The sequence below is a fragment of the Crinia signifera genome, chromosome 3, assembly GCF_055691185.1.
Source record: "Crinia signifera chromosome 3, ASM5569118v1, whole genome shotgun sequence".
In the NCBI taxonomy this organism is placed as follows: Eukaryota; Metazoa; Chordata; class Amphibia; order Anura; family Myobatrachidae; genus Crinia; species Crinia signifera.
Window position 1 is genome coordinate 341857299 of NC_139219.1, and position 25387 is coordinate 341882685.

Sequence of the window (25387 nt, forward strand, 5' to 3'; positions counted from 1 at the left end):
GTTCTGCTGCTCCTCTTCCTGTGAAGAATGTCTCCCACCTGTACCTTCCTCCCTCTAGTGTCAGTGCATGTCCCCGTGTTCTGCTGCTCCTCTTCCTGTGACTAATGTCTCCCACCTGTACCTTCCTCCCTCTAGTGTCAGTGCATGTCCCCGTGTTCTGTTGCTCCTCTTCCTGTGAAGAATGTCTCCCACCTGTACCTTCCTCCCCCCAGTGTCAGTGCATGTCCTCGTGTTCTGCTGCTCCTCTTCCTGTGACTAATGTCTCCCACCTGTACCTTCCTCCCTCTAGTGTCAGTGCATGTCCTCGTGTTTTGTTGCTCCTCTTCCTGTGACTAATGTCTCCCACCTGTACCTTCCACCGCCTAGTGTCAGTGCATGTCCTCGTGTTCTGTTGCTCCTCTTCCTGTGAAGAATGTCTCCCACCTGTACCTTCCTCCCTCTAGTGTCAGTGCATGTCCTCGTGTTCTGCTGCTCCTCTTCCTGTGAAGAATGTCTCCCACCTGTACCTTCCTACCCCTAGTGTCAGTGCATGTTCTCGTGTTCTGTTGCTCCTCTTCCTGTGACTAATGTCTCCCACCTGTACCTTCCTCCCCCTAGTGTCAGTGCATGTCCTCGTGTTCTGCTGCTCCTCTTCCTGTGACTAATGTCTCCCACCTGTGCCTTCCTCCCCCTAGTGTCAGTGCATGTCCTCGTGTTCTGCTGCTCCTCTTCCTGTGAAGAATGTCTCCCACCTGTACCTTCCTCCCCCTAGTGTCAGTGCATGTCCTCGTGTTCTGCTGCTCCTCTTCCTGTGAAGAATGTCTCCCACCTGTACCTTGTTAAAGCCCTTTCTATCATGTCCCCCCTTTCCCGTCTCTGCTCTAAAGTATACATATTAAGATCTTTTAGTCTTTCCTGGTATGTTTTGTGATGTAGGCCATGCACCATTTTAGTTGCTCTTCTTTGTACAGTCTCTAATGTATTTATATCCTTCTGGAGATATGGCCTCCAGAACTGAACACAATACTCTAGATGAGGTCGTACCAATGACCTATATAGTGGCATTATTACTTCTTTCTTTCTACTTCTGATACCTCTCCCTATGCAACCAAGCATCTGACTTGCCTTCTTCATTGCTTTGTTACATTGCCTAACTGCCTTTAAGTCCCCTGAAATAGTGACACCTAGATCCCTCTCTTCCTCAGTAGTTTCCATTATAGTGCCATTTATACTATATTGAGTCTTTGGATTTCGGAGACCCAAGTGCATGATTTTGCATTTTTTGGCATTAAACTGTAGTTGCCATTCTCTTGTCCATTCCTCTAATCTACCTAGATCATCAATCATTTGTTTTACCCCTCCTGGTGTGTCTACCCTGTTGCATACCTTTGTGTCATCTGCAAAAAGGCACATTTTACCCTCAATTCCATTTGCAATATCACCAATAAAGATATTAAAAAGCACCGGTCCAAGTACAGATCCCTGGGGTACTCCACTTGTAACCTTTCCCTCCTTTGACTGTACTCCGTTTACTACAACTCTCTGTTTTCTGTCCTGCAACTACACAATAACATGGATCTGATACACACACACACACACACACACACACACACACACACACCACTACACAATGAGCCAAGTATGATACACACACACACACACACACACACACACACACAATGAGCCCGGTACGATGCACACAACACTACACAATAACATGGATCTGATACACACACACACACCACTACACAATGAGCCAGGTATCATACACACACGCACACACACACACACAATGAGCCAGGTATGATACACACAGACTACACATACACAATGAGCCCGGTATGATGCACACACACAGCACTACACAGTGAGCCAGGAATGATACACACACACACACTACACAGTGAGCAAGGTATGATACACACACACACACACACACAACACTACACAATGAGCCAGGTATGATACACACAACACTACACAATGAGCCCGGTATGACACACACAGCACTACACAATGAGCCAGGTATGATACACACACACACACACACACACACACACACACACACACACACTACACATACATATACACGAGCCCGGTATGACACACACAGCACTACACAATGAGCGAGGTACTGTATGATACACACACACACACACTACACATACACAATGAGCCAGGTATGATACACACACACACTACACAATGACCCAGGTATGAGATACACACACACACACTACACATACACAATGAGCCCGGTATGATACACACACACACTACACATACACAATGAGCCCGGTATGACACACACACTACACATACACAGTGAGCCCGGTATGACACACACAGCACTACACAATGAGCCAGGTATGATACACACACACACACACACACACACTACACATACATATACACGAGCCCGGTATGACACACACACACACACACACAGCACTACACAATGAGCGAGGTATGATACACAAACACACACACACACACTCTACACATACATATACGCAATGAGCTGGGTATGATACACACACACACACACACACACACACTACATATACACAATGAGCCAGGTATGATACACACACACACACACACACACACACTACACATACATATACACGAGCCCGGTATGACACACACACACACACACACACACACACACACATATACGCAATGAGCTGGGTATGATACACACACACACACTACACATACACAATGAGCCAGGTATGATACACACACACTACACATACAGCACTACACAATGACCCAGGTATGAGATATACACACACTACACATACACAATGAGCCCGGTATGATACACACTACACATACACAGTGAGCCCGGTATGATACACTCTACACATACACAGTGAGCCCGGTATGATACACACACTACACATACACAATGAGCCCGGTATGATACACACTACACATACACAGTGAGCCCGGTATGATACACACTACACATACACAGTGAGCCCGGTATGACACACACACTACACATACACAGTGAGCCCGGTATGACACACACACTACACATACACAGTGAGCCCGGTATGATACACACACTACACATACACAGTGAGCCCGGTATGATACACACACTACACATACACAGTGAGCCCGGTATGATACACACACTACACATACACAGTGAGCCCGGTATGACACACACACTACACATACACAGTGAGCCCGGTATGATACACACACTACACATACACAGTGAGCCCGGTATGACACACACACTACACATACACAGTGAGCCCGGTATGACACACTCACTACACATACACAGTGAGCCCGGTATGACACACACACTACACATACACAGTGAGCCCGGTATGACACACACACTACACATACACAGTGAGCCCGGTATGATACACACACTACACATACACAGTGAGCCCGGTATGATACACACACTACACATACACAGTGAGCCCGGTATGATACACACACTACACATACACAGTGAGCCCGGTATGATACACACACACACACAGCACTACACAATGACCCAGGTATGATACACACACTACACATACACAATGAGCCATGTATGATACACACACACACACACACACTACACATACATATACACAATGGGCCCGGTATGATATACACACACTACACATACATATACACAATGAGCCCGGTATGATACACACACACACAGCACTACACAATGACCCAGGTATGATACACACACTACACATACACAATGAGCCATGTATGATACACACACACACACACACACACACACACACACACTACACATACATATACACAATGGGCCCGGTATGATATACACACACTACACATACATATACACAATGGGCCCGGTATGATACACACACACACTACACATACATATACACAATGAGCCCGGTATGACACACACTACACATACATATACACAATGAGCCCGGTATGACACACACTACACATACATATACACAATGGGCCCGGTATGACACACACACTACACATACATATACACAATGAGCCCGGTATGACACACACACTACACAATGTTACACACTTACTCTTTAGACCCAGGAAATGTAACTCACTTCTCCCACGGAGAATCTGTCACAGCACTGACCTTGTGCAACGCCCACAGGAAGAACCTGGACCCTCCCACCCTTAGAGAAAAGCCGCCATCTTTGTGTTGGGAAGCTTGCCCTCACCAACCACATGCTGTACAGTGCAGACATTGATTAGTCCACAATGCTCCCTACTCTGCTCCATACCTACTGTGCCACCTGTGCTCCATACCTACTGTGCCACCTGTGCTCCATAAATACTGTGCCACCTGTGCTCCATACCTACTGTGCCACCTGTGCTCCATAAATACTGTGCCACCTGTGCTCCATAAATACTGTGCCACCTGTGCTCCAAACCTACTGTGCCACCTGTGCTCCAAACCTACTGTGCCACCTGTGCTCCATACCTACTGTGCCACCTGTGCTCCATACCTACTGTGCCACCTGTGCTCCATAAATACTGTGCCACCTGTGCTCCATAAATACTGTGCCACCTGTGCTCCATAAATACTGTGCCACCTGTGCTCCAAACCTACTGTGCCACCTGTGCTCCATACCTACTGTGCCACCTGTGCTCCAAACCTACTGTGCCACCTGTGCTCCATAAATACTGTGCCACCTGTGCTCCATAAATACTGTGCCACCTGTGCTCCATACCTACTGTGCCACCTGTGCTCCAAACCTACTGTGCCACCTGTGCTCCAAACCTACTGTGCCACCTGTGCTCCAAACCTACTGTGCCACCTGTGCTCCAAACCACCTGCGCTCCAAACCTGTGCCACCTGCACTCCATTCCTACTGCGTCACCTGCGCTCCATACCTACTGCGCCACCTGCTACCGCCTGTGCTCCACACCTTATTTGCACCATGCACTCCTTACTGTGCCAGATGCTACCACCCATGCTCTATACCTACTGTGCCACATGCTGCCCCCCTGGGCTCCATACCTACTGTGTCACATGCAGCCATCTGTGCTCCGTACATACTGTGCCACATGGGCGCCATACCTACTGTGCCAGATGCTACCACCCATGCTCTATACCTACTGTGCACCATATCTACTGTGCCACATGCTGCCACCTGTCCTCCATACCAACTGTGCCACTTGCTGCCACCTGTGCGCCATACCTACTGTGCCACATGCTACCACCCATGCTCTATACCTCCTGTGCTCCATACCTACTGTGCCCCCTGGGCTCCATGCCTACTGCGCCACATGCTGCCCCCTGGGCTCCATGCCTACTGCGCCACATGCTGCCCCCTGGGCTCCATGCCTACTGTACTGTGTAACTTGCTGCCACCTTTGCTCTATACCTACTGTACTGTGCCACCTTTTTACTAAATCTCCTGTACCACATGCTGCCATCTGTGATCGATACCTACTGTGCCAAATGCAGCCACCTGTGCTCCATACCTACTGTGCCACCTGTGCTCCATACCTACTGTGCCACATGCTGCCACCTGTGCTCCATGAATACTGTACCACCTTTTTACTGGACCTCCTGTACCACATGCTGCCACCTGTATCCATATCTACTGTACCACATGCTGCCACCTTTCCACCAAACCTACTGTGCCATATGCAGCCATCTGTGTTACATACCTAATGTGCACCTTACCTACTGCGCCAGATGCTACCACCCATGCTCTATACCTACTGTCCTCCATACCAACTGTGCCACATGTACTCCATACCTACTGTGCCACAGGCTACCACCTATATTTAATACCTACTGCGCCACATGCTGCCCCCTGGCTCCTTGCCTACTGTGCCACCTGTGCTCCATACCTACTGTGCCACTTGCTACCACCTGTGCTCCATGCCTACTGTGCCACCTGTGCTCCATACCTACTGTGCCACATGCTGCCATCTGTGTTACATACCTAATGTGCACCTTACCTACTGCGCCAGATGCTACCACCCATGCTCTATACCTACTGTCCTCCATACCAACTGTGCCACACGTACTCCACACCTACTGTGCCACAGGCTACCACCTATATGTAATATCTACTGTGACACATGCTACACCTGTGTTCCATACCTACTGTGCCACCTGTGCTCCATACCTACTGTGCCACCTGTGCTCCATACCTACTGTGCCACAGGCTACCACCTATATGTAATATCTACTGTGACACATGCTACCACCTGTGTTCTATACCTACTGTGCCACCTGTGCTCCATACCTACTGTGCCACCTGCTGCCACCTGTGCTCCATACCTACTGTGCCACAGGCTACCACCTATATGTAATATCTACTGTGACACATGCTACCACCTGTGTTCCATATCTACTGTGCCACCTGTGCTCCATACCTACTGTGCCACCTGTGCTCCATACCTACTGTGCCACCTGCTGCCACCTGTGCGCCATACCTACTGTACCACTTGCTGCCACCTGTGCTCCATACCTACTGTGCCACCTGTGCTCCATACCTACTGTGCCACCTGTGCTCCATACCTACTGTGCCACCTGCTGCCACCTGTGCTCCATACCTACTGTGCCACCAGTGGCGGGCTGGGCCGGGGGGCAGGGTGCCATGTGCCCCCCGGGCCACTCTGTTACCCAGTGTCTTGGGCCGCCGCCACTTCGAGTCACATTCATACCCCCCTCTCCCCTCCTGCGCTCCCTATTACAGGCAGAGCGCACTGTAAAGCACAGGCTTCCCCCACCCCAGTCAATTAGTTTCTATTTAATATGTGGCACCAGCCGCCAGTCAATCAAAACTCGTGTTCCGGCAGCCGCGGTGATTGGCTGCCGGGACGCGAGCTCCGATTGGCTCACGAACTGGAGCCATATTTCAAACGCCTGCCAGAGGGGATAGCAGCGGCGGTGGCGGCGGCAGTGTGAGTCGGGCTGGGCTGGGGGAGAGATAGAGTTCTGAGAGGTGGCCACATCTATAACAGCCACCCCAGCCCCCGCAAGACCAGGTAAACACATGGCTCTGTCCCCTCTATTGTACTTTCTCCTCCTCCTACCTTACCTGCTGCTACAAGGGATGTGTCAGCATCGCAGCAGTGACAGTCCCCTCACTCTCTTTAATGAGTGTGACAGTCCCCAGCTCCCACCTAGTCTGTCCTGGCTCTCCTCTAACATGCAGCATCTCTCATCCTAATTCGGTACCAGCCAATTCCCCCTTTCCCCGGCTTCCACCTCAACCTGCATCTCTCTGCCCTCCCTAGTGCCCTGCATCTCTCTGCCCTCCCTAGTGCCCTGCATCTCTCTGCCCTCCCTAGCGCCCTGCATCTCTCTGCCCTCCCTAGCGCCCTGCATCTCTCTGCCCTCCCTAGCGCCCTGCATCTCTCTGCCCTCCCTAGCGCCCTGCATCTCTCTGCCCTCCCTAGCGCCCTGCATCTCTCTGCCCTCCCTAGCGCCCTGCATCTCTCTGCCCTCCCTAGCGCCCTGCATCTCTCTGCCCTCCCTAGCGCCCTGCATCTCTCTGCCCTCCCTAGCGCCCTGCATCTCTCTGCCCTCCCTAGCGCCCTGCATCTCTCTGCCCTCCCTAGCGCCCTGCATCTCTCTGCCCTCCCTAGCGCCCTGCATCTCTCTGCCCTCCCTAGCGCCCTGCATCTCTCTGCCCTCCCTAGCGCCCTGCATCTCTCTGCCCTCCCTAGCGCCCTGCATCTCTCTGCCCTCCCTAGCGCCCTGCATCTCTCTGCCCTCCCTAGCGCCCTGCATCTCTCTGCCCTCCCTAGTGCCCTGCATCTCATCTCTACGCCCTCCCTAGTGCCCTGCATCTCTCTGCCCTCCCTAGCGCCCTGCATCTCTCTGCCCTCCCTAGCGCCCTGCATCTCTCTGCCCTCCCTAGTGCCCTGCATCTCATCTCTACGCCCTCCCTAGTGCCCTGCATCTCTCTGCCCTCCCTAGTGCCCTGCATCTGTCTGCCCTCCCTAGTGCCCTGCATCTCTCTATCCCGCCCTAGCACCCTGTGTCACCCCACCGTCACTGTCCCTGTGTCTCCAACTACGCTGTCCCTGCATCCCCGCTGACACTGTCCCTGCCATCTCTGTCCCTGCATCTCTCTACAACCATGCTGTCCCCGCCGACATGGTCCCTGTATTGTGGCCCACTCCATGTGGCATAATGTTAATTTTGGACCATTCCGTGTGACATAATTTAAATTTTGACGCAATCCGTGTGGCATAATGTGAATGTTGGCTCAGTCCATGTGAATTTTGGCTTATTTTGTGGCATAATGTGAAGGACATGCCCCTTTTTGAGTGGCCACAAAAACGGCAGTCTTAATATTTAAAAAAAAAATGTTATAAAGGGGCCGCCCCCACACACACACATATTGTATATATATATATATATATATATATATATATTTTTTTTTTACTGAAAACCTCCATTTTGGCCTTTACTTATGGGCCGGGGCTCTGTACTTGCCCCCCAGCCTAAAAGTTGCCAGCCAGCCCCTGTGTGCCACATACCTATTGTGCCACATGCTGCCACCTGTGCTCCATACCTACTCTGCCACCTGTGCTCCATACCTACTCTGGCATCTGTGCTCCATACGTACTGTGCCACTTGCTGCCACCTGTGCTCCATACCTACTGTGCCACATGCTGCCACCTGTGCTCCATACCTACTGTGCCACATGCTGCCACCTGTGCTCCATACCTACTCTGCCCCATGCTGCCACCTGTGCTCCATACCTACTCTGCCACATGATGCCACCTGTGCTCCATACCTACTCTGCCACTTGCTGCCACCTGTGCTCCATACCTACTCTGCCACTTGCTGCCACCTGTGCTCCATACCTACTCTGCCACTTGTGCTCCATACCTACTCTGCCACCTGTGCTCCATACCTACTCTGCCACATGCTGCCACCTGTGCTCCATACCTACTCTGCCACCTGTGATACCTACTCTGCCACATGCTGCCACCTGTGCTCCATACCTACTCTGCCACCTGTGCTCCATACCTACTCTGCCACCTGTGATACCTACTCTGCCACATGCTGCCACCTGTGCTCCATACCTACTCTGCCACCTGTGCTCCATACCTACTCTGCCACCTGTGATACCTACTCTGCCACATGCTGCCACCTGTGCTCCATACCTACTCTGCCACATGTGCTCCATACCTACTCTGCCACATGATGCCACCTGTGCTCCATACCTACTCTGCCACATGCTGCCACCTGTGCTCCATACCTACTGTGCCACATGCTGCCACCTGTGCTCCATACCTACTCTGCCACCTGTGCTCCATACCTACTCTGCCACTTGCTGCCACCTGTGCTCCATACCTACTCTGCCACATGCTGCCACCTGTGCTCCATACCTACTCTGCCACATGCTGCCACCTGTGCTCCATACCTACTCTGCCACCTGTGCTCCATACCTACTCTGCCACCTGTGATACCTACTCTGCCACATGCTGCCACCTGTGCTCCATACCTACTCTGCCACATGTGCTCCATACCTACTCTGCCACATGATGCCACCTGTGCTCCATACCTACTCTGCCACATGCTGCCACCTGTGCTCCATACCTACTCTGCCATCTGTTATACCTACTCTGCCACATGCTGCCACCTGTGCTCCATACCTACTCTGCCACATGCTGCCATCTGTGATACCTACTCTGCCACATGCTGCCACCTGTGCTCCATACCTACTCTGCCACATGCTGCCACCTGTGCTCCATACCTACTCTGCCACATGCTGCCACCTGTGCTCCATACCTACTCTGCCACATGCTGCCACCTGTGCTCCATACCTACTCTGCCACATGCTGCCACCTGTGCTCCATACCTACTCTGCCACTTGCTGCCACCTGTGCTCCATACCTACTCTGCCACATGCTGCCACCTGTGCTCCATACCTACTGTGCCACATGCTGCCACCTGTGCTCCATACCTACTCTGCCACCTGTGCTCCATACCTACTCTGCCACATGCTGCCACCTGTGCTCCATACCTACTCTGCCACATGCTGCCACCTGTGCTCCATACCTACTGTGCCACATGCTGCCACCTGTGCTCCATACCTACTCTGCCACCTGTGCTCCATACCTACTCTGCCACATGATGCCACCTGTGCTCCATACCTACTCTGCCACATGCTGCCACCTGTGCTCCATACCTACTCTGCCACATGCTGCAACCTGTGCTCCATACCTACTCTGCCACATGCTGCCACCTGTGCTCCATACCTACTCTGCCACATGCTGCCACCTGTGCTCCATACCTACTCTGCCATCTGTTATACCTACTCTGCCACATGCTGCCACCTGTGCTCCATACCTACTCTGCCACATGCTGCCATCTGTGATACCTACTCTGCCACATGCTGCCACCTGTGCTCCATACCTACTCTGCCACATGCTGCCACCTGTGCTCCATACCTACTCTGCCACATGCTGCCACCTGTGCTCCATACCTACTCTGCCACATGCTGCCACCTGTGCTCCATACCTACTCTGCCACATGCTGCCACCTGTGCTCCATACCTACTCTGCCACTTGCTGCCACCTGTGCTCCATACCTACTCTGCCACATGCTGCCACCTGTGCTCCATACCTACTGTGCCACATGCTGCCACCTGTGCTCCATACCTACTCTGCCACCTGTGCTCCATACCTACTCTGCCACATGCTGCCACCTGTGCTCCATACCTACTCTGCCACATGCTGCCACCTGTGCTCCATACCTACTGTGCCACATGCTGCCACCTGTGCTCCATACCTACTCTGCCACCTGTGCTCCATACCTACTCTGCCACATGATGCCACCTGTGCTCCATACCTACTCTGCCACATGCTGCAACCTGTGCTCCATACCTACTCTGCCACATGCTGCCACCTGTGCTCCATACCTACTCTGCCACATGCTGCCACCTGTGCTCCATACCTACTCTGCCATCTGTGATACCTACTCTGCCACATGCTGCCACCTGTGCTCCAAACCTACTCTGCCACATGCTGCCACCTGTGCTCCATACCTACTCTGCCACCTGTGCTCCATACCTACTCTGCCACATGATGCCACCTGTGCTCCATACCTACTCTGCCACCTGTGCTCCATACCTACTGTGCCACATGCTGCCACCTGTGCTCCATACCTACTGTGCAACATGCTGCCACCTGTGCTCCATACCTACTCTGCCACCTGTGCTCCATACCTACTCTGCCACATGCTGCCACCTGTGCTCCATACCTACTGTGCCACATGCTGCCACCTGTGCTCCATACCTACTCTGCCACTTGCTGCCACCTATGCTCCATACCAACTGTGTCACATGCTGCCACCTGTGCTCCATACCAACTGTGCCACATGCTGCCACCTGTGCTCCATACCTACTCTGCCACCTGTGCTCCATACCTACTCTGCCACCTGCTGCCACCTGTGCTCCATACCTACTCTGCCACATGCTGCCACCTGTGCTCCATACCTACTCTGCCACATGCTGCCACCTGTGCTCCATACCTACTCTGCCACATGCTGCCACCTGTGCTCCATACCTACTCTGCCACATGCTGCCACCTGTGCTCCATACCTACTCTGCCACATGCTGCCACCTGTGCTCCATACCTACTCTGCCACATGCTGCCACCACCTACTGTGCCACATGCTGCAACCTGTTCCTCCTCTGCCCCAGGTTTCCTGTCTGTGTTCCATACTCTACCTCCAGTGACACATGCTGCCACCTGTGCCCCATACGGCTTCAGAAAGAAAATAATAGTAAGTGCAGTATCTGGCATTGTGAGCATTATGGATATAATCTCTCTCTTGCTACTGGTGCTCAAACATGCAGTGATTACTCACATTCTGAAAAAACATAATTCTGACCCGAACGCTCTCTCTAACTACCGTCCTATCTCTCAGCTCCCATGCCTCTCCAAGCTACTCGAGAGACTTGTCTACTCTCGCCCCACACACTTTTTTAACTCACACCCTATTAGACCCGCTTCAGTCAGGCTTTCTTTCCCAACACTCCACTGAGACAGCACTGACTAAAATGGTGAATGTTCTGGTAACTGTCAAGTCTAAAGGCCATTACTACAGATCTTTCTGCAGCATTTGACACAGTTGATCACAAACTTCTCATACAAACACTGCACTCCCTAGGTCTTAATACAGCCATTTCCTGGTTCTCATCTTACCTATCTGATCGCTCTTTCAGTCTGACTCTACTACCTCCTCCTCATTACCTCTGTCAGTCGGCGTTCCGCAAGGCTCAGTCTAAGGTCCTCTGCTGTTCTCAATTTATACCTCCTCTCTTGGCAAACTCATCAGCTCTTTCGGATTTCGGTATCACTTATATGTGGATGATGCTCAAATCTTTCTATCAACCCCAGAGTTGTCACCAATGGTCTTGGGTCGAGTTTCTGAATGTCTCTCTGCTATGTCATCTTGGATGTCTTCTCGCCACCTCAAACTCAATATTTCCAAAACGGAATTACTTATATTCCCACCAGCTAAGAACAGTTACCATCTTCAGATTGCCATCACTGTTGACGTCAATCTACCCTACTCCACAAGCTCGTTGCCTAGGGGCCATCATTGACTCTGAACTGTCCTTTCTTCCACACATTCAATCTGTCTCCAAATCATGTTACATGCATCTAAAAAACATATCCAAAATACGGCCCTATCTCACACAAGACACTACCAAATCTCTTATCCATGCACTCATTATATCCCGCATTGATTATTGCAATAGTCTCCTAATGGTCTTCCCAAGAACAGACTCTCACCACTGCAATCCATTCTAAATGCTGCTGCTAGGCTGATCTTCCTTGTAAGACTCTCATCGTCTGCTGATCCGCTCTGCCAGTCCCTCCATTGGTTGTCTGTATATTACCGTATTCAATACAAAACACTTCTACTCGCATATAAAGCTATTAACCATACTGCACCAGCATATATCTCTGCACTTATCACAAAATATCTCCCATCTCGACCACTCCGCTCTACACAAGATCTGTGTCTCTCTTCTGCACGGATCACTAGCTCCCACTCACTATTGCAGGACTTTCATCGGGCTGCTCCCATCCTATGAAATGCCCTTCCACGCACTATAAGACTCTCCACTAGCATCCAAACTTTCATGCGTTCCCTGAAAACTCACCTCTTCAGGCAAGCCTATCATATTTATATACCGCACACATAACCCTCTGATGCACTTATATATTATATAGCTTCCCTTCTGGACTTGTAACTTGGTGGGACTGCTATGCTATTATTGGTGCCTTCCCTTGTGTTTCCATCCTATATACCTATAGATTGTAAGCTTGCAGCAGGGCCCTCCTACCTCCATGCTTGTATGTTGTTACCCAGTTTGTTTTATCACTGTCTAGTATTGTAAAGCGCAACAGAATCTGCTGCGCTATATAAGAAACTGTAACGGAATCTGCTGCGCTATATAAGACACTGTAACGGAATCTGCTGCGCTATATAAGACACTGTAACGGAATCTGCTGCGCTATATAAGACACTGTAACGGAATCTGCTGCGCTATAAAAGACACTGTAACGGAATCTGCTGCGCTATATAAGACACTGTAACGGAATCTGCTGCGCTATATAAGACACTGTAACGGAATCTGCTGCGCTATATAAGACACTGTAGCTGAATCTGCTGCGCTATATAAGACACTGTAACGGAATCTGCTGCGCTATATAAGACACCGTAACGGAATCTGCTGCGCTATATAAGACACCGTAACGGAATCTGCTGCGCTATATAAGACACCATAACGGAATCTGCTGCGCTATATGACACTGTAACGGAATCTGCTGCGCTATATAAGACACTGTAACTGAATCTGCTGCGCTATATAAGACGCAGTAACGGAATCTGCTGCGCTATATAAGACGCTGTAACGTAATCTGCTGCGCTATATAAGACGCTGTAACGGAATCTGCTGCGCTATATAAGACACTGTAACGGAATCTGCTGCGCTATATAAGACGCTGTAACGGAATCTGCTGCGCTATATAAGACGCTGTAACGGAATCTGCTGCGCTATATAAGACGCTGTAACGGAATCTGCTGCGCTATATAAGACGCTGTAACGGAATCTGCTGCGCTATATAAAACACTGTAACGGAATCTGCTGCGCTATATAAGACACTAACGGAATCCGTTGCACTTTACAAAAATAAATAAATAAATAATAATAAGGGAGGGCTGTCACATTATATGAGTTTGTGAACCCGGCGTGTGTGTGTGAAATCTGTGCGAGAGGGTGGAAACGGGCAAAGAGACAGATCAATCACTGACTGGGAATCGAACCCTGGCTTCAGCAGAGAGCGGTGTCCTGACCACTGGATCACCAGGGAGTTGGCATTGAAAGCAGAATGATGAATGTATAGTTGTATGACTGAATTATACAGGGTATTAGTGTTGATGAGATGAGACAAGATATAGATAGGACTGTACCAGATCGGATACTGGAAACAACTGGACTGGCTGGATACAGGATACGACTGGAGACCGGAACGAGTGACCAGGATACTGGACCGGACATCAGGAGGTGCACTGGTGGTAGAATCAGGTTAAGCACAGGTGCTGCATGCAGGTAACAGGTGTTGGATAAAGTTAACTGGCAGTGGATGCAAGCAATTACCGCATGATGCTTGTTACTGCCACTGGATGCTGGTAACTGCCACTGGGTGGAGGTAAACATGAACCAGGGAGATCAGTATAGACACTGGAGGCTCAGATACAAAGCTCACACTGAGCTGCGTGACTTAAGGAACTGACAACCCTGAAGTCCCAGGTCTCTGTATTTATACCTGGGTGATTGATGACTGGAGACAGGTGATACTGAGAGACCCAGGCTGAGACATGATTGGAGGATTCATGGTCAGGTGTTCAGACCCTGGCCCTTATTCTAATCGGCACGGTACGGCCCGCGTGCGGCCGTACCGCCGATGTTTTGCCACTGCACATGCGCAGAGGTCATTCTGCGCATGTGCAGCCCCCTTCGCCGCAGACGGATTTCGTCCGCCGCAAAGGGGGCGTATAGGGGCGTGAGGGGCTTCATCCCCTCATTTCCCTATGTGTACGCCCCGCGTTTCATGGGCGTTCCCATGCAAACGCGGGGCGTATGCATGGTAATGAGGGCATGACGCCCTCATTACCATGACATGGGGGCGGAAAGCTGACGTCGCCGGATGTCAGCTTTCAGCCCCCATACAAGCTACCACACGGACGATTGTCCGTGTGGTCTCAGCTTGCGGGGCTGCCGCGGCGTGCGGCCCTGCCTTCGATGGTCGACGACCATCGAAGGCAGGGGGCAGCTCCCACCATGGTGGAGGCGTACGCCTCCACCATTTTGATGCGGATCGCCAGCCGTCCGTGTACGGACGGCAGTGGCGATCCGTCGGGTGGGCGGCCCTTGGTTTGTGCGGTCGGAGCCCCGTGTGCGGCTCTGACCGCACCAACCAGAATAAGGGCCCATGTGATGTCAGTACTCCAGGCAGGCTTGAATTGGAGAGAGGCCTAGCAGGCCGAAAAACACTGAAGCCTAAGGCCGGTTTCACACAGTCCGGCTCCTGCCGGACGGTGAAATCCCGCACGGCCAGGGAGCCTAGCCGCACACATTAGTTGTGAATGGACACTATTGTGTCCATTCACACAGGACGGCCACAGCCCGGCCGCACGGTTGCAGCCGGATCCCGCCACTGGAAGGGACGGTTGCCGGGCTGTGGCCATCCCCTCCATAATAATCTACTGTGTGCGGCACGGCTTCCTGGCCATGCGGGATTTCACCATCCGGCAGGAGCCGGAGTGTGAGAAACCGGCCAAACTCCTAACATCAGGGTTGCCGACTTTCTTATTCTTCTCTCCGGGAGAAGCCCAGAGAGGAGAGATTCAGTAGCCGCTCAGGGGGCAGGGCTTAAGCGTGACATCACTAAGCCCCGCCCACATGCTGTTAAACCAGCAAATTCAGTGATCTCTGTGGAGGGGGTGGGGCTAAAATGAAGCAATTGTGTCATTTTAGCTCCGCCCCCTCCTCTGAGACCCGAGGATTGCGGCATTTTAATGCCGCAATCCGGGGGACAGCGGGGGTCCCCCCTGAATCCGGGAGGGTTGCGCACCCTTCCGGGGGGATGGGAGGGAGCCCCGATTTTCGGGAGACTCCCGGAAATTCCGGGAGGGTCGGCAACCCTGCCTAACATACACAAGGAATGCTGGCTTTCAGATCCGGATAGGGCTAGATGTATCAAGCTTCACAAAGTGATAAAATGGAGAGTGATAAACAACCAGCCAATCAGCTCCTACCTGTCAATTTTCAAACACAGTCTGTGACAGAACAGTTAGGAGCTGATTGGCTGGCTGTTATCACTCTCCATTTTATCACTTTTTGAAGCTTGATACATCTGGCCCTTAGTGCTGATTTGCAGAGGTTTATCAAGGGCTGCACCACGGCTGTAATAATTACTTATAGAGGATTTCCATGAGAGTTCAGATGGAGAAATGCTAACTACTGCTAGCTGGGAGCTAAGGGGTTACAGCTGTCAGAACCTGGGCTAGAGAAGTCTCACAGGTGTGTAATTAGGGAGAGCTGACCATAGTTCACACACACAGTGATTGCGGCCTATGTGCAGGCTGAATGATTCCAGGCCGAACATACTGAAGGACCATGTAGAAACTGGGAAACAGAAGGACAAACACCCAGGTTCCTGACAAGGGCAGTGCAGGGGTTACGGCTATAATAGTAAGAGAGGGCAGTGCAGTGTCTGGCAGTGCAGGGCTTACGGATATAATAGTAAGAGAGGGCAGTGCTGCGTCTGGCAGTGCAGGGGTTACGGCTATAATAGTAAGAGAGGGCAGTGCTGCGTCTGGCAGTGCAGGGCTTACGGCTATAATAGTAAGGGAGGGCAGTGCAGTGTCTGGCAGTGCAGGGCTTACAGATATAATAGTAAGGGAGGGCAGTGCTGCATCTGGCAGTGCAGGGCTTACGGATATAATAGTAAGAGAGGGCAGTGCTGCGTCTGGCAGTGCAGGGGTTACGGATATATTAGTAAGGGAGGGCAGTGCTGTGTCTGGCAGTGAAGGGGTTACGGCTATAATAGTAAGGGAGGGCAGTGCTGCGTCTGGCAGTAGGGTTACCACCTCTCCCCTTTAATTCCGGACACATATTAATTACACAGGTTCTGTGGAAGTTTAAAACCAGGTGATATGGAGTCTTGAAGTGAGCCAGCCACAGAACCTGTGTAATTAATATGTGTCCGGAATTAAAGGGGAAGGTGGTAACCCTATCTGGCAGTGAAGTGGTTACGGCTATAATAGTAACGGAGGGCAGTGCTGCGTCTCTCAGTGCAGGGGTTATGGCTATAATAGTAAGGGAGGGCAGTGCTGTGTCTGGCAGTGCAGGGGTTATGGCTATAATAGTAAGGGAGGGCAGTGCTGTGTCTGGCAGTGCAGGGGTTACGGATATAATAGTAAGGGAGGGCAGTGCTGTGTCTGGCAGTGCAGGGGTTACAGATATAATAGTAAGGGAGGGCAGTGCTGTGTCTGGCAGTGAAGTGGTTACGGCTATAATAGTAACGGAGGGCAGTGCTGCGTCTCTCAGTGCAGGGGTTACGGCTATAATAGTAAGGGAGGGAAGTGCAGTGTCTGGCAGTGCAGGGGTTACGGATATAATAGTAAGGGAGGGCAGTGCTGCATCTGGCAGTGCAGGGGTTATGGATATAATAGTAACGGAGGGCAGTGCTGCGTCTGGCAGTGCAGGGGTTATGGATATAATAGTAAGGGAGGGCAGTGCTGCGTCTCTCAGTGCAGGGGTTACGGCTATAATAGTAAGGGAGGGCAGTGCTGTGTCTGGCAGTGCAGGGGTTATGGCTATAATAGTAAGGGAGGGCAGTGCAGTGTCTGGCAGTGTAGGGCTTACGGATATAATAGTAAGAGAGGGCAGTGCTACGTCCGGCAGTGAAGTGGTTACGGCTATAATAGTAAGGGAGGGCAGTGCTGCGTCTCTCAGTGCAGGGGTTACGGCTATAATAGTAAGGGAGGGCAGTGCTGCGTCTGGCAGTGCAGGGATTACGGCTATAATAGTAAGGGAGGGCAGTGATGCGTCTGGCAGTGCAGGGGTTACGGATATAATAGTAAGGGAGGGCAGTGATGCGTCTGGCAGTGCAGGGGTTACGGATATAATAGTAAGGGAGGGCAGTGCTGCGTCTGGCAGTGCAGAGGTTACGGATATAATAGTAAGGGAGGGCAGTGCTGTGTCTGGCAGTGCAGGGCTTACGGATATAATAGTAAAGGAGGGCAGTGCAGTGTCTGGCAGTGCAGGGCTTACGGATATAATAGTAAGGGAGGGCAGTGCTGCGTCTGGCAGTGCAGGGGTTACGGATATAATAGTAAGGGAGGGCAGTGCTGTGTCTGGCAGTGAAGTGGTTACGGCTATAATAGTAACGGAGGGCAGTGCTGCGTCTCTCAGTGCAGGGGTTACGGCTATAATAGTAAGGGAGGGCAGTGCAGTGTCTGGCAGTGCAGGGCTTACGGATATAATAGTAAGGGAGGGCAGTGCTGCGTCTGGCAGTGCAGGGGTTATGGATATAATAGTAACGGAGGGCAGTGCTGCGTCTGGCAGTGCAGGGGTTATGGATATAATAGTAAGGGAGGGCAGTGCTGCGTCTCTCAGTGCAGGGGTTACGGCTATAATAGTAAGGGAGGGCAGTGCAGTGTCTGGCAGTGCAGGGCTTACGGATATAATAGTAAGGGAGGGCAGTGCTGTGTCTGGCAGTGCAGGGGTTATGGCTATAATAGTAAGGGAGGGCAGTGCTGCGTCTGGCAGTGCAGGGGTTATGGATATAATAGTAAGGGAGGGCAGTGCTGCGTCTCTCAGTGCAGGGGTTATGGCTATAATAGTAAGGGAGGGCAGTGCTGTGTCTGGCAGTGCAGGGGTTATGGCTATAATAGTAAGGGAGGGCAGTGCTGTGTCTGGCAGTGCAGGGGTTATGGCTATAATAGTAAGGGAGGGCAGTGCAGTGTCTGGCAGTGTAGGGCTTACGGATATAATAGTAAGAGAGGGCAGTGCTACGTCCGGCAGTGAAGTGGTTATGGCTATAATAGTAAGGGAGGGCAGTGCTGCGTCTGGCAGTGCAGGGGTTCGGATATAATAGTAAGGGAGGGCAGTGCTCATTCTGGCAGTGCAGGGGTTACGGATATAATACTAAGGGAGGGCAGTGCTGCGTCTGGCATTGAAGGGGTTACGGATATAATAGTAAGGGAGGGCAGTGCTGCGTCTGGCAGTGCAGGGGTTACAGATATAAAAGTAAGGGAGGGCAGTGCTGCATCTGGCACTGAAGGGGTTACGGATATAATAGTAAGGGAGGGCAGTGCTGCATCTGGCAGTGCAGGGGTTAGTGATATAATACTAAGGGAGGGCAGTGCTGCGTCTGGCAGTGCAGGGGTTATGGATATTATAGTAAGGGAGGGCAGTGCTGTGTCTGGCAGTGCAGGGGTTACGGACATAATACTAAGGGAGGGCAGTGCTGTGTCTGGCAGTGAAGGGGTTATGGATATAATAGTAAGGGAGGGCAGTGCTGCGTCTGGCAGTGAAGGGGTTACGGATATAATAGTAAGGGAGGGCAGTGCTGTGTCTGGCAGTGAAGTGGTTACGGCTATAATAGTAACAGAGGGCAGTGCTGCGTCTCTCAGTGCAGGGGTTACGGCTATAATAGTAAGGGAGGGCAGTGCAGTGTCTGGCAGTGCAGGGCTTACGGATATAATAGTAAGGGAGGGCAGTGCTGCGTCTGGCAGTGCAGGGGTTACGGATATAATAGTAAGGGAGGGCAGTGCTGTGTCTGGCAGTGAAGTGGTTACGGCTATAATAGTAACGGAGGGCAGTGCTGCGTCTCTCAGTGCAGGGGTTACGGCTATAATAGTAAGGGAGGGCAGTGCAGTGTCTGGCAGTGCAGGGCTTACGGATATAATAGTAAGGGAGGGCAGTGCTGCGTCTGGCAGTGCAGGGGTTATGGATATAATAGTAACGGAGGGCAGTGCTGCGTCTGGCAGTGCAGGGGTTATGGATATAATAGTAAGGGAGGGCAGTGCTGCGTCTCTCAGTGCAGGGGTTACGGCTATAATAGTAAGGGAGGGCAGTGCAGTGTCTGGCAGTGCAGGGCTTACGGATATAATAGTAAGGGAGGGCAGTGCTGTGTCTGGCAGTGCAGGGGTTATGGCTATAATAGTAAGGGAGGGCAGTGCTGCGTCTGGCAGTGCAGGGGTTATGGATATAATAGTAAGGGAGGGCAGTGCTGCGTCTCTCAGTGCAGGGGTTATGGCTATAATAGTAAGGGAGGGCAGTGCTGTGTCTGGCAGTGCAGGGGTTATGGCTATAATAGTAAGGGAGGGCAGTGCTGTGTCTGGCAGTGCAGGGGTTATGGCTATAATAGTAAGGGAGGGCAGTGCAGTGTCTGGCAGTGTAGGGCTTACGGATATAATAGTAAGAGAGGGCAGTGCTATGTCCGGCAGTGAAGTGGTTATGGCTATAATAGTAAGGGAGGGCAGTGCTGCGTCTGGCAGTGCAGGGGTTATGGATATAATAGTAAGGGAGTGCAGTGCTGCGTCTGGCAGTGCAGGGATTATGGCTATAATAGTAAGGGAGGGCAGTGATGCGTCTGGCAGTGCAGGGGTTATGGAAATAATAGTAAGGGAGGGCAGTGCTGTGTCTGGCAGTGCAGGCGTTATGGAAATAATAGTAAGGGAGGGCAGTGCTGTGTCTGGCAGTGCAGGGGTTATGGCTATAATAGTAAGGGAGGGCAGTGCTGTGTCTGGCAGTGCAGGGGTTATGAATATAATAGTAAGGGAGGGCAGTGCTGTGTCTGGCAGTGCAGGGGTTACGGCTATAATAGTAAGGGAGGGCAGTGCTGTGTCTGGCAGTGCAGGGGTTACGGCTATAATAGTAAGGGAGGGCAGTTCTGCGTATGGCAGTGCAGGGGTTATGGATATAATAGCAAGGGAGGGCAGTGCTGCCTCTGGCAGTGCAGGGGTTACAGATATAATAGTGAGGGAGGGCAGTGCTGTGTCTGGCAGTGCTGCATCTGGCAGTGCAAGGGTTACGTATATAATAGTAAGGGAGGGCAGTGCTGCGTCTGGCAGTGCAGGGGTTACGGATATAATAGTGAGGGAGGGCAGTGCTGTGTCTGGCAGTGCAGGGGTTATGGATATAATAGTAAGAGAGGGCAGTGCTGCGTCTGGCAGTGAAGGGGTTATGGATATAATAGTGTCACGGACCCACCGGTCGCCTGCTCCGATACGTCAATCTGAGCAGCTCTGGCCGTGACTGGGGTTCACTTTGGACTCTCGGGTCCCTTACTTGAGGTACACTGCCACCAGCCAAAACCTGATTTTAGAGCTTGAATCTGCGCAAGGGGCGGCTTGGCTCGCACCTGACCGCACAATACAATATACAAATGGTAACACGCTGAAGCATTCTCTTCTGAGGCTAATGAGTCTTAACCCCTTCCCGACATATGACGTACATTTACGCCATATGTCGGTTGGGGGTGAATCAAGCCAGCTCACGGAGTGAGCTGGCTTGATAGAGAGCAGGTAATGGCTGTATATTACAGCCATGTCCCTGCTCTCACGGCCACGAGCGGCGAGTTCGCCGATCGCGGCCGTTTAACCCTTTAAGCACCGCGGGCAAAGCGCCCGCAGTGCTTAAATAGCTGATCGGAGGGGGGGGCGCCCCCCTCCGGCGCCGATCGGGGCCCCCCGCAGCGCGATCGGAGGGTGCCGATCGGTTGCCATGGTAGCCAGGGGTCTAATGTAGACCCCTGTGCTGTCCGTGTATTCATACCTATTACATCCTGCCTCAGGCAGGATGTAATAGGAAGTGCAAAAAATCACTACGTTCAGCCATAGAGCTCTATGGCTGAACCTAGTACAGGCGATCGCGCCCCCTAGTGGTCAAGTACACTAGGGGGCCTTGTAGTAAAAGTAAAAAAAAAAAAAAAATAAAGTTTAAAAATAAAAAAAAAATAATAAAATATTAAAAGTTCAAATCACCCCCCTTTCCCCATTTCCCAAATAAAAATAAATAAATAATAAAAAAAATAAACATATTTGGTATCGCCGCGTTCCTAAAAGTCCGATCTATTAAAATATAACATTAGTTATCCCGCACGGTTAAAGGCGTAAACGGAAAATAATCCCCAACGCCAAAACTACGCTTTTTGGTCGCATCGCGTACCCAAAAAAAAATAACTAAAAGAGATCAGAAAGTCGCCCATATCCCATAATGGTATTAATTAAAAAGTACACTTCAGCCCGCAAAAAATGAGCCCTCACCCAGGTCCGTAGGTGGAAAAATAAAAAAGTTATAAGCCGCAGAACATGGCGACGCGACGCAAATTCGAAAAACCGTAACATTTTCTATTTTTTTTTTTAGTGGTAAAATGTAACGAAAACTATATAAGTTTGGTATTACCGGAATCGTAACGACCCATAGAATAAAGATAACCCATCATTTTAAACGAACTATGAACTCCAAAAAAACCGTAACCAGCGCAAAATTGTGGAATTGCGTTTTTTTTTTTTTTTACCCCACATTGAATTATTTCCTGATTCCCCAGAATATTATACGGTATAGTAAATGGTACCATTAGAAAGTACAACTTGTCCCGCAAAAAAAAAGCCCTCATGTGTCTATATAGCCGGAAAATTAAAAAAGTTACGCTTATTTGAACACAAGGAGGAAAAAAAAAAAAAAATTACCTTAAAAGGCAATGTCGGGAAGGGGTTAAGAACACAGAACCAGGACTGAGAATATGTATTATTTATTCCTAGAAATACTACAGAGCTTTAGAAAATAGTTACAAGATTTTACAATGATTTTAAAAGTACACACAAGGTTAAATGCAATTTCAGAAATAAAATAAAAGGGAAAAATGACAGAACCGTATCTTACACTTAAGTACCAATCCTGACGTGGGGGGGTTCTCCACAAGAAATCTCTGGTCGCTTACAGCCTGTTTGCTAGACCCCCAGGTAGTGACCACTGACTATCCCAAGGTACAGAGGTTTTATCTGCAGCCTCCCTCCTCCCTCCCACCCTTGGGATTTTTAACCATTCCCTTGCTGAGCCTAGTAAAGGTCCCTAGATATAGGATCTTTCCCATAAAGAATTTGTCCCTGCTTTGAAGTAGATTTTATACATTCCTCAAGTGATAAGAGGTAATTTAGTGGAGGGCCAGAGCAACTTTGGCCTGTTGGCTGGACACTATTGCTCTCCCCCCCCCAATCTGGTTTATGAGGGGTCTCAGATCTTTATCTTACATCCTAACTCCAGAGGAGTCCACAGATGTCAACCAGAGGGAATACAGGCCTCAAACTCAAACCAGGGTCACCTACAGTTTACCCACATAATAAAAGACATGTCCTGATTCCAATACTCACAGGAGACATAACTTTACAACAGTACCAGACATACATTGATCGAACAGATAATCATAACAGGAGGCATACGTTAATTTGATCGATCACCTGATCTGATCGTTACAAATAGTAAGTGAGGGCAGTGCTGCGTCTGGCAGTACAGGGGTTATGGATATAATAGTAAGGGAGGGCAGTGCTGTGTCTGGAAGTACAGGGGTTATGGATATAATAGTAAGGGAGGGCAGTGCGGTGTCTGGCAGTGCAGGGGTTACGGATATAATAGTAAGGGAGGGCAGTGCTGCGTCTGGCAGTGCAGGGGTTACGGATATAATAGTAAGGGAGGGCAGTGCTGCGTCTGGCAGTGAAGGGGTTATGGATATAATAGTAAGGGAGGGCAATGCTGCGTCTGACAGTGCAGTGGTTATGGATATAATAGTAAGGGAGGGCAGTGCTGCGTCTGGCAGTGAAGGGGTTATGGATATAATAGTAAGGGAGGGCAGTGCTGTGTCTGGCAGTGCAGGGGTTACGGATATAATAGTAAGGGAGGGCAGTGCTGCGTCTGGCAGTGCAGGGGTTACAGATATAATAGTAAGGGAGGGCAGTGCTGTGTCTGGCAGTGTAGGGGTTACGGATATAATAGTAAGGGAGGGCAGTGCTGTGTCTGGCAGAGCAGGGGTTACGGATATAATAGTAAGGGAGGGCAGTGCTGCGTCTGGCAGAGCAGGGGTTACGGATATAATAGTAAGGGAGGGCAGTGCTGTGTCTGGCAGTGCAGGGGTTACGGATATAATAGTAAGGGAGGGCAGTGCTCTGTCTGGCAGTGCAGGGGTTATGGATATAATAGTAAGGGAGGGCAGTGCTGTGTCTGGCAGTGTAGGGGTTACAGATATAATAGTAAGGGAGGGCAGTGCTGTGTCTGGCAGTGAAGGGGTTATGGATATAATAGTAAGGGAGGGCAGTGGTGTGTCTGGCAGTGCAGGGGTTACGGATATAATAGTAAGGGAGGGCAGTGCGGTGTCTGGCAGTGTAGGGGTTACAGATATAATAGTAAGGGAGCAGGGCAGCCGAGAGGGGGGGAAGGGGGTACTAATTACCCGGGCCCAGGCTTGCTGGAGGGGCCCCGCAGGGGCCCTGGTCCGACCCCTCCCTTCCCCCTCCGTCCCTCCTGGGTAGCAACAGCAGCACACACTTCTACAGCATGTGCTGTGCTGACAGCAGGCTCAGCATGAGTGTCTCACTGACAGCGTGAGAGGTCATGCTGAGCCTGCTGTCAGCACAGCACATGCTGTAGGTGTGTGCTGCTGCTGAGATTACAGTTTTTAGAGTTTTCTTTCACCCGCCTCTAACATGTTGGGGCGTGGCCTAAGTGCGGGAGGTGCCCACACCTCCCACACTTAGGCCACGCCCCCAAAATTTTACCGGGGCCCGTCATTCCTCTTGGCTGCCCTGTAAGGGAGGGCAGTGCTGTGTCTGGCAGTGAAGGGGTTATGGAAATAATAGTAAGGGAGGGCAGTGCTGTGTCTGGCAGTGCAGGGGTTACGGATATAATAGTAAGGGAGGGCAGTGCGGTGTCTGGCAGTGTAGGGGTTACAGATATAATAGTAAGGGAGGGCAGTGCTGCGTCTGGCAGTGCAGGGGTTATGGATATAATAGTAACGGAGGGCAGTGCTGCGTCTGGCAGTGCAGGGGTTATGGATATAATAGTAAGGGAGGGCAGTGCTGCGTCTGGCAGAGCAGGGGTTACGGATATAATAGTAAGGGAGGGCAGTGCTGTGTCTGGCAGTGCAGGGGTTACGGATATAATAGTAAGGGAAGGCAGTGCTGTGTTTGGCAGTTTAGGGGTTACGGATATAATAGTAAGGGAGGGCAGTGCTCTGTCTGGCAGTGCAGGGTTTATGGATATAATAGTAAGGGAGGGCAGTGCTGTGTCTGGCAGTGTAGGGGTTACAGATATAATAGTAAGGGAGGGCAGTGCTGTGTCTGGCAGTGAAG

General features: G+C 50.9%; 1 protein-coding gene across 3 annotated transcripts in view; it reads right to left on the bottom strand.

Moving 5' to 3' along the window:
• Window positions 1-14709, bottom strand: part of ABHD1 (abhydrolase domain containing 1) — a 141131-nt gene extending 126422 nt beyond the window's left edge. Inside the window, exons 1-2 of one of the 3 annotated variants that reach the window (XM_083178991.1) lie at window positions 14628-14709; window positions 14441-14539 (exon numbers count right to left, since the gene is read on the bottom strand). In XM_083178991.1, the coding sequence (XP_083035117.1) occupies window positions 14441-14539; window positions 14628-14632 (104 nt within the window). In that variant the 5' untranslated portion in view covers window positions 14633-14709. Of the gene's footprint in view, window positions 1-4040; window positions 4111-14440; window positions 14540-14627 lie in introns of those variants that run through there. The other 2 variants (XM_083178992.1, XM_083178994.1) reach the window with 2 other exon arrangements.
• Window positions 14710-25387: the final 10678 nt, after the last annotated feature.